Genomic DNA, 13,859 nt, shown 5'->3' on the forward strand with positions numbered 1-13,859 from the left:
TTGCAATTTTGCCACAGTGGACAGTGAGGTGAAGTTGTGGTGAAAGATGAACTGTGGTGGAATGGAAGCAGAGCTGCATGCAGTAACTACAGTGTGGAATGGAAAATGATGCCTTTTTGTATCCCTTCTCTGTGCTCCCCCTACTGAATAGAAGTGGGAAATTAAATGTACTAAATGAAATATTAAAATAGACGTTGCCACTGCTTACCAGGAGGGAGAAGAGAGAGGTGGTGGGGAGCTCAGCGCAGTGTAAGTGCACCAGCAGAATCACTGCATTATTTCCATCAGCATGCCTGTGCCAACCTCCCCATCATGTCTCCTGGTAAGCAGAAATGACACACCTGCTGGGTAGCTCTCCCTGTGGAGTGCCCTCCCTTCAGATAGATAGATAGATAGATAGATAGATTCTTTATTGTCATTACACACGTGCAACATTGCACAAGTGCAACGAAATTGGATGCCATCCCTTAAAAACAACAAAAGCAAAACAACAACAACAACCCACAAACCACATTCCAGCCACACCCACACCCACACCCATCAATCTCCCAAGTCACACTATCGAGTTACAGCATTCAAAAGGGCCACAGCTCTCGGGTAGAAACTGTTTTTCAGTCTATTTGTCCTTGACTTGATGTTTCTATATCTCCTGCCAGACGGCAGTAGTGCAAACAGACTGTATCCCGGGTGAGATGAATCCTGCAGGATGTTGTTTGCTTTCCTAAGACAACGGGAACCGTACAATTCTTCCAAGGATGGGAGAGGTTGACCAATAATCCTTTGTGCTGTGGTTATGACCTTCTGGAGCACCTTCCTCTCCCTAGCTGTACAACTGGAGAACCAAGCACAAATACAGTATGTAAGAATGCTCTCTATGGAGCCTCGGTAGAAGGACACCAGCAGTCTCTCACTCAGATTGTTCTTCTTTAAAAGTCTGAGGAAATAAATTCTCTGCTGGGCCTTCTTCACCAGAGCAGTGGTATTTGCGCTCCAAGTCATGCCCTGATCGATAGTTACTCCCAAAAACCTGAATTCCGCCACCCTCTCCACCCGTTCCCCATTGATATGCAAGGGCTGAATGTCCGCCTTTTTTTTCCTGTAATCCACCACTAATTCCTTGGTCTTAGCCGTATTAAGAGCCAGATTGTTCTCTCCACACCAAACACAGAGCCGCTCCACCTCGTCCCGATAGGCGGACTCATCCCCTCCTGAAATGAGCCCTACCACCGTAGTGTCATCAGCAAACTTGATGATTTTGTTGCTGGAATAGATGGCTGTACAGTCATACGTATAGAGAGCATAGAGCAGGGGACTCAACACACAACCCTGTGGTGAGCCGGTGTTAAGGCTAAGGGCTGTGGACATATGTGACCCTACTCTAACCCTCTGAGAACGTTCTGACAAAAAATCCAAAACCCAGAGACAGGTGGAGTTGGAGAGTCCAATCGCCTCTAGCTTGGACACCAGTCTATGGGGGAGAATAGTGTTAAAAGCTGAGCTAAAATCCACAAACAGCAGCCTCACATAACTCCCCGGCTGCTCCAGATGGGACAGAGCAGCATGGAGAGTGGTGGTGATAGCGTCCTCTGTGGATCTATTTGCCCTGTATGCAAACTGGTAGTTGTCAAAAGTTGATGGAAGACAGGAAATAATATGACGGCGCACCAGTTTCTCAAAACACTTCATGATGATTGGAGTCAGTGCAACTGGTCTGTAGTCGTTCAAACTACTGATTGTGGATTTTTTGGGCAGAGGGACAATAGTTGACGACTTCAGGCAGGGTGGGACAATAGACTGGTGTAAGGACTTGTTGAAGATCTTAGTAAAGACCCTCGCCAGCTGATCCGCACAGCCCTTCAACACCTTTCCAGTGATGCCATCAGGTCCAGCCGCCTTCCTCGGATTCACCATCCTCAATACCTTTCTCACCTCATGCTCCTCTACCGTGAATGAGGGGCCCCTAAGGGCTGGTGGCTGTAATACCGGCGTCTCAGGTGGCTCCTTCTCGAAGCGAGCAAAGAAGAGGTTAAGCTCCTCCGCCAGCAAAGGGTCACCGTCGACAGCACCAAGGTTAGGTTTGTAGTTGGTAATGTGCTGAATCCCCTGCCACATCTGTCTTGTGTTGTTGCTCCTTAAATTATCCTCAATCCTCAGCCTATAATCCCGTTTTGCCTGTCGAATACCCCTCTTCAAGTTTGCTCTTGCCACACTGTAAAGCTGCACCTCGCCTGACCTGAAAGCCCTGTTCCTTTCCCGCAACAGGCCCTGGACCTCTCTATTCATCCAGGGTTTCTGAATGTCAAGGAGATGAAGAACTACACAACATTTAGGAGACATCTGAAGGCAGCTCTGTATCGGGAAGTTTTTAGCCACCCAGGGTGTCTGGGGAAAATAATAGAATAAATACTTTTCTCAGGAATGTGAACAGCTTGGATTTGTGTAGCATCCATTCACTGAGTTCCCCAACACCTTCCAAATTAGTTGAAAGGAAATTCCCTGGTAAGAGATAAGTGAGCTCTTACCTTGAGGAAGAGAGCCCCTTCGAGGGCTCCAGTGCTGGAGAAACTCCAGCAGGAGCCACACACAGCCTGGTCCTTAACTGGAGTCACTGCACCTGGAAGGGACAAGCAGAAAAGAGTTGAGACCCACCTGCACAACCATTTCCGTCGCCATCAAGCTACTGCAACATCACTCCTTTTGGATGTGCAGCAGCAGAGGTGTGTAACTTCAAGGACGTGCCATTCGAGAGTTAATTCTGTTTTCATTTTTAATTAAAACAAACTGGGGGACAGGGAGGGGCCACATTTGAGTGGAGCAGCAGTGTTGGGGAAACTTCTGCTTGCCCCATGCCTAGAAAGTACAGATCAAAGAGGTTTCCCACTTGTCCATTCATTCTAGGCATGAGTTGGAATGGTTCTGCCTTTGCGCTGTCTCCCAGGAAAACCCACTCTTTAATGCTAAATCGGAGCAAACATCAATCCAAAGAAAACCCTATTGAGGTTTGCTCCAATTCAGCATTACGGAGCAGGTTTTCCTGGGAGAAAGCAAAAAGTGTGGATGAGCCCTTAGGGCAAACAGAGGAATACCTGTATGTATATTGGAATATCTGCATTTGGCTGGGAGGGGACTAATGCCCTCTTCTCCAACTACCACTGCTCCAGTCAAGTTGCAGAGTCTCCACAGCTGCTTTTCGGGCAAAAATAAAAATTCTATTGCTATCCTCTGCTTTCCCCAAGGCTTAGGACCACAATTGCTTATAACGATTGGCACCTATAGCTCAGAGATATAGAATCCGCCTTGCATGCAGACGGTCCCAGGTTCAGTCTCCAGCATCTCCAGGTAGGGCTGGGAGAGAGGCCAGCCTGAAATTCTAAAAAGCTGCTGCCAGTCAGTGTAGACAGTATTGAACTTGATAGACCAATGGCACGACTCAGTATAATCCCCTTCTTATTTGTTCCTTGTCTACACAGGATTGCCTTCCAACACCACTCACCGTAAAGCCGCCAGTCCAAGCTCTCTGGCAGGATTAGGCCCACGTACATCTCCTCAGGGAAAGGCAGCCCATTGTTTGGCGCCGTGGTCTTGAGCTTGCCTCTCATCACAGCTATCTCGTCCTGGGTGAGGTCCGCCAAGTGGTTCAGCGCCAGCTTGTAGGAGAGGTTGGCCCGGTTCTTGGAATGGACAAACCTGGGGGGGGGGCAGAAAGAATGGGAAAGCTGGAGGAGAAAGGGCTGGGCTGGGCTGGGGGCGGCTCAGGCTTATTGTCGTCCTCCCCTAACCCTCTTGGGGTTAAAGGTTCCTTGAACACTAACACACGGTTCTTGGAAGTACAGGGACAAAGCCAAAGTAGAAATTTGGTATGGCCAAATTTGCCTCACAGAGCTATAGTTCTCAGAGTGGTTTAACAGTCAGTCCCTCTTCCCAGGGAATTCTGGGAATTGCAGCCCCACGAGGGGAACAGGGGTCTCCTAACAAATCTCAGCAACATATCACCCTTCCAAGGATTCTTTGGGGGGAAGCTCATGACTCTTTAAAGTGGCATAGCACTGTTTTCAACGTCCAGGACACATATCAAGTCTTTTACAATGTTCCAGGCTTTTGACAGCAGATGAGAAGTTTTTAGTGTGGTGTTTTGATACTTGGTTTAGGCTGCTTTTTATTCTGCTGTTTTCATCAACACAGTTTCAGTATGTTTCTGTTACAATGATGTGCTTTGTCCCTGGTTGTAAATCGTCCTGATAAGCTGGCACCAAAGGGAAGTAAATAAATGTATTAAACAAAAGCTGCTTCAGAGCACAGTGCCAAAGCCTAGGTCAAAATGCAGGGAAGCAACTGAGCAGAGGGGCCCCAGCCTCGAGGAAGAGCCCCAAATGATCTGGGTCTTGATTTCAGCAAAGCTTAAGCCCCAAAACATGTGTTAAGTGGCAGGGCTCAGCACAGGCTGGGATACTGGGATTTAAAATGAATTTTATTATATTGAACAGATTTAAAAACAACAAGGTAGCCTCAGACAAGCGTAGCTACAGTCACCTCAATATTATCATCAAAAAGCCAAGTGTGCCTCCATGCATATGCAAGAGTACACACTTCCCCTTGAGGAACGGTTGTCGCTCATTGGTAGAAAATCTGCTTTGTGTGCAGAAGGTCCCAGGTCCAATTGCCAGTGTCTTCAGGTAAGGGTGAAAATGTTCTCCGCCTGAAACCCCAGAGAGCTGCTGCCAGTCAGTGCTGACAATACTCAGCTAGATGGACCAATGGTCTGACTCAGCTCAAGGAAGTTTCCCGTGTTCCTATTGGCTCTCTAACCCACTGGTCTTCAACTGGCAAGTCAGCAACCACTGCTGCCAGTCAGTGTTGACAACAATGGTGTGAGCACTGGTGTGACTTGGTATAGAGCATCTCCCTATGTTCCTTCCCCTCACCTCCAGGAACCAGAGCCAGATCTAAATATATTGGCGCAAGATTTCAGATCCCATGCTTTGACTCTGACAGCACAGCCACTACCTGTTTCATAATTACTCCTTTTTATAATATACTCCATCAGTAAAGGTGAGATGGGATGACAGCGCTTCTCCATTAGCTCTGCTTGAAAAGCCACCAATATCTAGCTCCTCCTTTTCAAATATTTCAGTCCTAGGTAAGGTAAAGGGACCCCTTACCATTAGGTCCAGTCGTGGCCGACTCTGGGGTTGTGGCGCTCATCTCGCTTTACTGGCCGAGGGAGCCAGCATACAGCTTCCGGGTCATGTGGCCAGCATGACTAAGCCGCTTCTGGCGAACCAGAGCAGCGCAAGGAAACGCCATTTACCTTCCCTCATGAGCGGTACCTATTTATCTACTTGCACTTTGACGTGCTTTCGAACTGCTAGTCCGTCGCAGGGATTGAACTGCCGACCTTCTGATTGGCAAGCCCTAGGCTCTGTGGTTTAACCCACAGCGCCACCCCCGTCCCTCTATCCTAGGTAGTCATTATCAAAATAATGCAACTACCTCCTAAGATTGCTTCCCCCCTCTCCCCTCCCAGTCCCTTTTCCCTTTTGTGCTGTGCCTTTTAGATTGTAAACCTGAGGTCAGGGACTATCTTCTTGTGGCTCCCAGAGCCCTTTTTTTTGGCTGAAGGACAGGATGGGAAAAAAAATTCAAATACAACCAATGACCTCATGTTGTGGGTGAAGGTGTGCTTCCTGTGTTCCATCTCCCGTTCATCGTTGTAGGTCTTTCCAAACCGTTTTCTGTATTGGTGGAACACTTGATGGGCTCGGTCCTCTTCTCCCCCCACAAAATCTGCCATGGGGTTTGCCATGATGTGGTGCTCTGAGGAGTCGCCGGGCAGTTCATCGCATAGTTTTGTTTCTAGGGAGAAAACGCACCCGGCAGATTTATTTATTTATTTCCTAATTAGTATACACTGCTTGATTGTAAATAAATAAAGAAAATCCTCAAAGCAGAATACACAAAGAGAATACAATAATAAAATTATAAAGAGTTTAAAAACAACTATTTAGAACATTCAAAAAAATAAAACAAGCAATAAACTAAAAACGTATCATTCTACAAGTTTGGGTAAGCGTGCCCAAACAAAAATGTTTTTAAGCTGGTGCTGAAAAGAGTACAGTGAAGACGCCTGCCTGATGTCAATAGATAGGCGTGCAGGTGATTGCCAAGCTAAAGGATTTTAGTGCAGGTGATTGCCAGGCTAAAAGATTTTCTTATAAATGGGGAACAGGTATTATGTGGCACCTGTAACACTGTCCATTCCCTAGATCAAAGTGCAGCTCTGTACACCAGGAATAGTAAGAGTATTACTACGCATGTAATATCTGAAACACTGTCTCCTTCCATACAGACCTTCCTGGTTGTTAAGATCAGCAGAGAATGCTCTGGGAGTACCTCCTCTCTCAAAAGTTCAGTGTGTATGGCCCAGAAGAGGGTATTCTCTGGTGGTCCCTAAATTGTGGAATTCTCTCCCCACAGAGCTGTGTCTGACTTCTTCACTATACAGTTGCCTCTGCCTGCCATTCGGCCACCTACTGTTGGGCTCTCTGTCTTCTTCCCTACCAGTCTCCGATGGGCACCAGCCACAACTAGGTATGATATCCTCTCAATGTGAAGCAAATGAAGATGAAGAGAGAGACCTTAGGGAAGGGGCAGAGCTCAGTGGTACAGCATCTGCTTTGCACGCAGAAGGTTCCAGGTTCAACCCTCAACACCTGCAGGTAGGACTGGGAAAGAATGAAATCCTGGAGAGCTGCTGCTAGTCAGTGTAGACAGTGCTGAGCTAGATAGACCCAATGGTCTGACTCATAGAATCATAGAATTGGAAGGGATCCTGAGGGTCATCTAGTCCAACCTCCTGCAATGCAGGGATTTCAACTAAAGCATCCATGAAACGCCATCCAGCCTCTGCTGAAAAACTTCCATTGAAGGGGAGTCCACAACCTCACAAGGGAGACTGTTCCACTGCTGAACAGCTCTTACTGTTCCTGGTGTTTAGTCAGAACCTCCCTTTTTGTAACTTGAAGCCACTGGCTTCCTACCCTCCAGATCAGGAGAAAAAAAGCTTACTCCATCTTCCATGTGATAGCCCTTGAGATATTTGAAGATGGCCATCGTAATCTCCTCTTTTCCAGGCTAAACATACCCAACTCCCTCAGCCATTCCACATAAGGCTTGGTTTCCAGACCCTTGATCATCTTGGTCGCCCTCCTCTGCACACGTTCCAACTTGTCAATATCCTTCTTAAATTGTGGCGCCCAAACAGATCAATCAGTTATTGTCCCATATATTCTCCTAACAGACAAGCAGGTAGAAGGTCTGACTATGGAGAGGCTGATTTAGCTGACCCATGGAAACAGAGGTCCAGTTGAGGAACGTCAAGCCTGGGGACTGATTGCAGCTCCCGGGGCCTTTCTGATTGTTCCTCGGGACTCTGCCCAGGCCATGCCCCCAGGCCAAACCCTTCACTGGCCCTGCTCTGCACATTCCTGGCTGCAACACGGCCTTGAATTGTTATACCTCCTGCTTGCCTTGATTGGGAGTGGTGTGTGTCTGGCCACATCTACCATTTGTTATGCCGCCCCAGGAAGGCGGCCCACACGGAAACGGGGCCCTCAGGTTGACAAAGGTATCCCACTCCTGCATTAAAACCAAGGGTAGCCAATGTGGTGACTTCTAATCTTCGCTGGACTCCCAGTCCCCTCAGCCCCCCCCCAGCATGGCTAGTGATCAGTGCGAGTTCCAGAACACACCACATTGGCTCCCTTTGCACCAACCATAGTTTAAGATGAACTATGGTTTCCTGTGAATGAGCAGTGAGCTGCTGCACAGTTAAAATTCCCACGGCGCTCCTCCCGCACAGCAACCCGATTGAGCCACAATCTGGCTTGTTGTGTTATACAAACCCAGGTGCATGGTTTGTTTTCCCCCAAATAAACCACATGTGGTAAGCCATGAACACACCTTGGCTCCCACTCGTGGTTTGTCTGGAGAGAAACGAACCAGCCCAAATTTGAATGACGCAGTGGGCCAGATTCTGGCTTGTCTCATGCGCAGGAGCAGTGGCAGGATGGGGGTTTAAAACTATGCTTTTAATGTGTTCTGCAAAACCAGCTCAGAATATTCCAACTGGACCAGGAAGGTTCAGCAAAGAAATAAGCTCAACATGAAGGTGAAGAAATCACAGTAGTTTACGCTTTTCAGGAAAGAATAGGGTGGGTGCCTGCTAGGGAGGATTTGGGACAGAATATCTTGTCTTAAGGACTAGATACACACACACACACCACAACGTTCTGCCAGATCTTGTGCTATAGAACTATTTCATACTTTGTTGCCCTTGTGTTTGTTGTGGTTTGGTTGGCATTCCACAAAGTGCTCCAACCAGTTAGATCACATCCGCACCATACAATTAAAGAACACATTTAGAACATGTTTAAAGCACATGACTTCCTCCAAAGAATCCCGGGAGCTATAGTTTGCTATGAGTGCTTGGAACAGCAGCTTTGTGAGGGGTGCACTTTGTGGAATGCCAACCAAGCCACAGAAAACACAAGAGAAAAGCTGCAAAGCAGAAATGAACAGGGAACCTGCAGCCCTCCATGTGCCATTTGACTACAACTCCCACCTTCCCTGACAATTGGGCCATGCTAGCTGGGGCTGATGGGAGATGGAGTCCAACAACAGGCAAAGAGCCCCGGGATTCCTCACTCCTGCAGTGCAGAGGCTAACATGTCAAACTCAGACAGAAGATCCATTGTGAAGTTGCGGACCCTCTCGAGGCCACACGTGAACTAGCCCGCCTTACAAAGTTGTTGAGCAAGATCAACCCAGATAAGTTGTTTTGCCGCTGTGAGTGAGATCACCCTGAGCTACTTGGAGGAAGGGTGTGGAAGGATAATCTGGTACTCACCGTTTGGCTTCAGGTCGAAGACGGAAGCTGGGAAGCTGTTGGAGAAGTCGGTGTAATCTATTTCATACTTGTCGTAGTGGGACCCCAGCAAAGTGTTGAAGCCCTTCATCTCGTAGTGCACAGGCGACACACCGCAGCTGCTGTTGGTGACCCACATGGTGTAGATATTCTTCTTCTTGCCCCCGTAAGAGATGTTCTGCCACACGGTGCAGTATTTGCCTTTGTAGTATTCTTCCCTTATGGGCTGGGGAGGAGCAATGGAAAGGGCAGGCATGAAAAGGGCTGTAATCCAATGCGAGTCCTACCAATTCATAAACTTAAGTTAGCCCTATCCATCAATTCCAATGGGTCTACTCTGAGTGGGACATGCACAGCAAACAACCCATTGACTTTAATGGGGATTATTCTTTTTAGTATGTCCACTTGGAGCAGAACATAGCTGGATGCAACCCGAGGTCATCATTCTGGTCTATCTAGCTCTCTTATGTCTCCTCCAAAGGTGGCCAATATGGTGCCCTCCATATATTGTTGGACTACAATTCTCATTGGGACCACCAGCTCTGGCCTGGGATGACAGGAGTTATAGTCCCAAAAGCTAGTTTGGTTCCCCTTGCTCTAGTCTCCCATAGCCTCCAAATAAATAGCCTACCAATTAAGCTGGACAGTTCACTTGCAAGCTGCATCTATTGAATGATGCTTGCTTGCTTGCTTGCTTGCTTGCTTGCTTGCAGCATTTTTACCCCACTTTTCAGCCAAAAAAGGCCCCCAGAGTGGCTTGGGGCCAGATGGTTGCAGTAGCCAGGCAACAGCAGGAGGGCATCACATGGACTCCTCTTGGTGTAGAGCAGGCATAGGCAAACTCGGCCCTCCAGATGTTTTGGGACTACAACTCCCATCATCCCTGACTACTGGTCCTGTTGGCTAGGGATGAAGGGAGATGTAGTCCCAAAACATCTGGAGGGCCGAGTTCGCCTATGCCTGGCCTAGAGCTCCCCATCTCCCTCCCTGTTTTTTAAATCTTCCAACTAAAGCAAAGTCACACATGCACACACACGGACGCACGGACACACACACTGACTTCACTATTCAGGGCAGCAGCTTGGCAAAAGTCAAGTTACAGCTTGTCATCAAACTCATCTTCCCTGCAACGAGTGCCACTTTTAACAGCCGCCGTGGAACGACTTTTCACGATTATCAAGGAACTGCATCTGGGCGAAGCCTATTTTGCATTCGTCCTGGAAGCTTGGCACATGCCAGAGCAGCTTATGGCAAGTGGCTGAATCACTGAGCCAAGCTGCCTGAGGACCTGCCACCCTCTTTTGACAGGAGCAGCTCTCTTGAGCCCTGTCAGAAAGGGAAGGGGCTGAAATGTCAAGTGACATCTGCAGCTGGCAGGTCTCCCTGCAAGCACAGCAGCCTCTGAAGCAGATGTAGACAGGTAGGCTACAAGAGGCTGGTGAACTGGGGAGGAGCTACAGCTCAGTGGCAGAGCACCTGCCTTGCATGCAGAAGGTCCTGGGTTCAATCCCTGGCATCTCCACTTAATAAGGAATCAAGTGGCAAATTTTTGCATGGGCCAAAGGACAAGGAGTCCGATGCTGATATAAGGCAGAGTACATAGCAGAAACTACTAGGTTTGAATCCCAGGCAGGCCTGGGAAGGTCCCCTTCCTAGAACCCTGGGGAGCCGTGGCCAGTTGGTGTAGGCAATACTGATCCGGATTAACCTTGGGTCTAAAAAGGCAGCTTCCTATGCACCTAATTCCTACGCCGTGGGAGACTGGGCTTGGAAGAGACTTTGAGGAAAGGACCATAGCTCTGTGGCAGAGCTCTATCACAGCCTCTCCTAATCTAGCACCCTCCTTAACACTTTGGACTACAAATCCCAGAGCCGATGCCCTTGCCGCAGCTGCAAGTCTCAGCTGCTTGCAACCAGCCCTATGATCTCCACGTATGTTGCACCTTCCAATGTGTGCTGGAAAGAAGAGCGCTTCCTGCTGCAAGGCCTATGTCCACGTGGCCTAGGGGGCCAGGCTCACACTCACTCTGAAAACAGCTAAAAGACTCCTAAAAAGCTCAACAACTTTCACCAAAAAGAATACGGCAACCCTAGTTTTACAATGTTTTATACAGTTCTAATTTTGCTTACTCTGTTTTGTTTTTGTCTGGTGGGGGTTGGGGTTGGTTAAATGTTTAATTGGGGTTGGCGGTTATTTTAATTTGGGTGTAACTATAAACTGTTATTATTGGTTTCTATTGATTTATTGGTTTGTTTGTTGCCTGTATAGGATATGTTTGATGTCTTGTTGTGGTTTTATATGTACTGTGAGCCGCATAGAGTGGCTGCGGAAACCCAGCTAGATGGGTGGGATATAAATAAAATTATTATTATTATGTTATTACCAATGAGCAGCCTGAAAGGTAAGTCACGTTTATTGACAGGCAACTAAGGCTAAGCGCCCAGCAGGCAAAGGTGACAGAATCAGTCCATAGCAGGTGTTCCAGATCCAAGTGGGGAAGGGTCTTAGCTCAGACTGCTTTGCCTGCCAAAGGACCCAGGTTCAATCCTCAGCATCTCTGAGGTCAAAATCCTGGAGATCCACTGCCAATCAGTGCAGACAAAGGTAAAGGTAAAAGGTAAAGGACCCCTGGATGGTTGAGTCCAGTCAAAGACGACTATGGGGTGTTCATCTCGCTTTCAGGCCAAGGGAGCCGGTATTTGTCCAAAGATAGCTTTCCAGGTCACGTGGCCAGCATGACAAAACCGCTTCTGGTGCAACGGGACACTGTGATGAGTGCCAGAGCGCACGGAAATGTCGTTTACCTTCCTGTTGCAGCGGTACCTATTTATCTACTTGCACTGGTGTGCTTTCGAACTGCTAGTTGGCAGGAGCTGGGACTGAGCAACGGGAGCTCATACCATTGCACGGATTCGAGCCACCGACCTTCCGATCGGCAAGCCCAAGAGGCTCAGTGCTTTAGTGCAGACAATACCAAGCAGGGTTGACCACAAGGGGAGGATATATTATAAGGCCACCTGCTCTTCAGTTCAACCCTAAACATTTGACTGCTGAGTTCCGCTTGCTCACCTTGAAGCCTTTAAAGCTGGGAAAGACGCCTTGCGGTTTCACAGGTCCATCTTTGGTGCCGTTCAGCTGGAAGCACTTCTCGGCATTCACAACGTCCTCTGTGGTTTGCGGGGTGAGCTTAAACATGGTGCCGTAGGGCTTCGTGCTCCCAAGCTGCAAGGTCACCACTTGGCCTGCAGCAGAAGCAAGGGGAGAAACCGGCAACAGCCATAAAGGAGAGGAAATACAAGTAGGCAGTAAGAGCTCATCCTTGTGCAGGCAGATGGCCCCTGTAGACATGTGCTAAATCAGAGATTTAGCAAGCAACCCCACCCCACTCACCACAGTACACAAGCCAGAAAGGGGCAGGGGAGGGGTTGGAAGGCACTAAAGGGGTGGGGGTGTCTGACAGTGCCAGGGTCCCACATGCATTTTAACCCTGTCTTTCTACTGTGGTTTGAAAGCCCTCTTTTATTGTTGCTCCACACACACACATTTTAAAGCAGACTGTCCTGAAAGAATCATGGGAACTGCAGTTTACCCTTCACAAAGCAATGATTCCCAGCACCCTTAGCAATCCAGCTCCCAGGATTCTTTTTTGGGGGGAGGGGGGACAGATGCTTTAAATGTATGGTGTATACACAGCCTGCGTTGCTTTTTATTGTTGCAAATCTCTTTGAAGGTTCTTGAAAGAGCCAATAAGAAGATCAGGAATGTTTTAGGAATGAGTCAAAATATTTGGAAGAGCAAGCATGTGACGTGGGCCAATCTGAATGAGGAAGATCACGCGAGTATCCTGTGCTCACAATTCAGTACGAGTTGTACAGGCTACAGCTGCCCACTGACTGCATGCTAATATATTTTTTTTAGCTTAGCTTTCAATCAAATCAAATGTAAATAAATTCAGAAATGTAAATTAAAGCAAACGTGAATGCATTTGCAGAATGCCAAGAAGCAAATAAGAGGTCTGAGGTCCTGAAGGAAGCAGGAGAGCTTACACTTTAAATAAACATGGCCAACTCACTCAAATGAACGACTCTCTTTAATAATAGTAAATAAATTTAATTCAACAGCAAGCAAGCAAGCAAAGACTGTTCTTCGGTTGCAGCCACACCTTTTAAATCTGCCCCCCCCCATTAACAACTAAATGTTGAGGTGAGCATTCCAACTATTTAATTAATTTAAGGCTTGCAGCCTCAGCATAATCACAGCCACTAGGGGAGTGGGAAAATCATTTCCAGTTTAACAACACTGGAGGCCGCTGCTTAAATTCAAAAGGTATCCCTTAAAACAGGGACGGAGACTTTGTTAGCCTCCCCACCCTGCTCTAAGATGGGGGACTTAGAAGGGAAGTGGGGAGGGACTTCAAAAGGAACAGGGAGGAGACTTGCAAAAACCCTTTTGAGAATCTCCCCCCTCCACTATAAATCCTGGATCTCATGCAGATCTTGCTCCGATCTTTAATATCTGCACATCAGCTGCCAGCAATTCTTCAGCTGTGATTCTTGCATCGCGGGGGGCTGGGCTAGGTGGCCTTTGGTATCACTTCCGACACTAAAATCCTGTGATCAAATCCTGCTGCCTACGCTGTGTGGCCCTGTTTGTTGTTGGGAGCAGGACTGTGCGGCCAGTGCAGGATTGAACCCTGTTCTCTCACTAGTCAGCATACAACACCAGTGACAATGGTGAAGGGCAGGTGGGTTGTGGTTTGGGGAAAACGTCTTCGGGGCAAGACTGACCTGCAGGCCAGAATTTCCCATTCCTGGTGTAGACATCGCTGAGCCAAATGGACCAATGCTCTGACTTGGTGTAAGGGAGTTTCCTATGCTTATTGCTACTATCGTTAAAGAGCTAGAAGGGGGGCCTCCATCGAAGCATCAGCTCCAG

General features: G+C 47.9%; 1 protein-coding gene across 1 annotated transcript in view; it reads right to left on the bottom strand.

Moving 5' to 3' along the window:
• The window catches only part of LOC310768718 (digestive cysteine proteinase 1-like), a 36,752-nt gene that overhangs the window by 6,214 nt on the left and 16,679 nt on the right, over positions 1–13,859 (bottom strand). The window contains exons 4-8 of the mRNA XM_083627415.1: positions 11,994–12,166; positions 8,906–9,149; positions 5,658–5,853; positions 3,494–3,687; positions 2,523–2,614 (exon numbers count right to left, since the gene is read on the bottom strand). Of these exons, the coding sequence (XP_083483541.1) occupies positions 2,523–2,614; positions 3,494–3,687; positions 5,658–5,853; positions 8,906–9,149; positions 11,994–12,166 (899 nt within the window). The remainder of the gene's footprint in view (positions 1–2,522; positions 2,615–3,493; positions 3,688–5,657; positions 5,854–8,905; positions 9,150–11,993; positions 12,167–13,859) is intronic.

Source organism: Podarcis filfolensis (genome assembly GCF_964270895.1).
Source record: "Podarcis filfolensis genome assembly, chromosome: 8".
Taxonomy (NCBI): Eukaryota; Metazoa; Chordata; class Lepidosauria; order Squamata; family Lacertidae; genus Podarcis; species Podarcis filfolensis.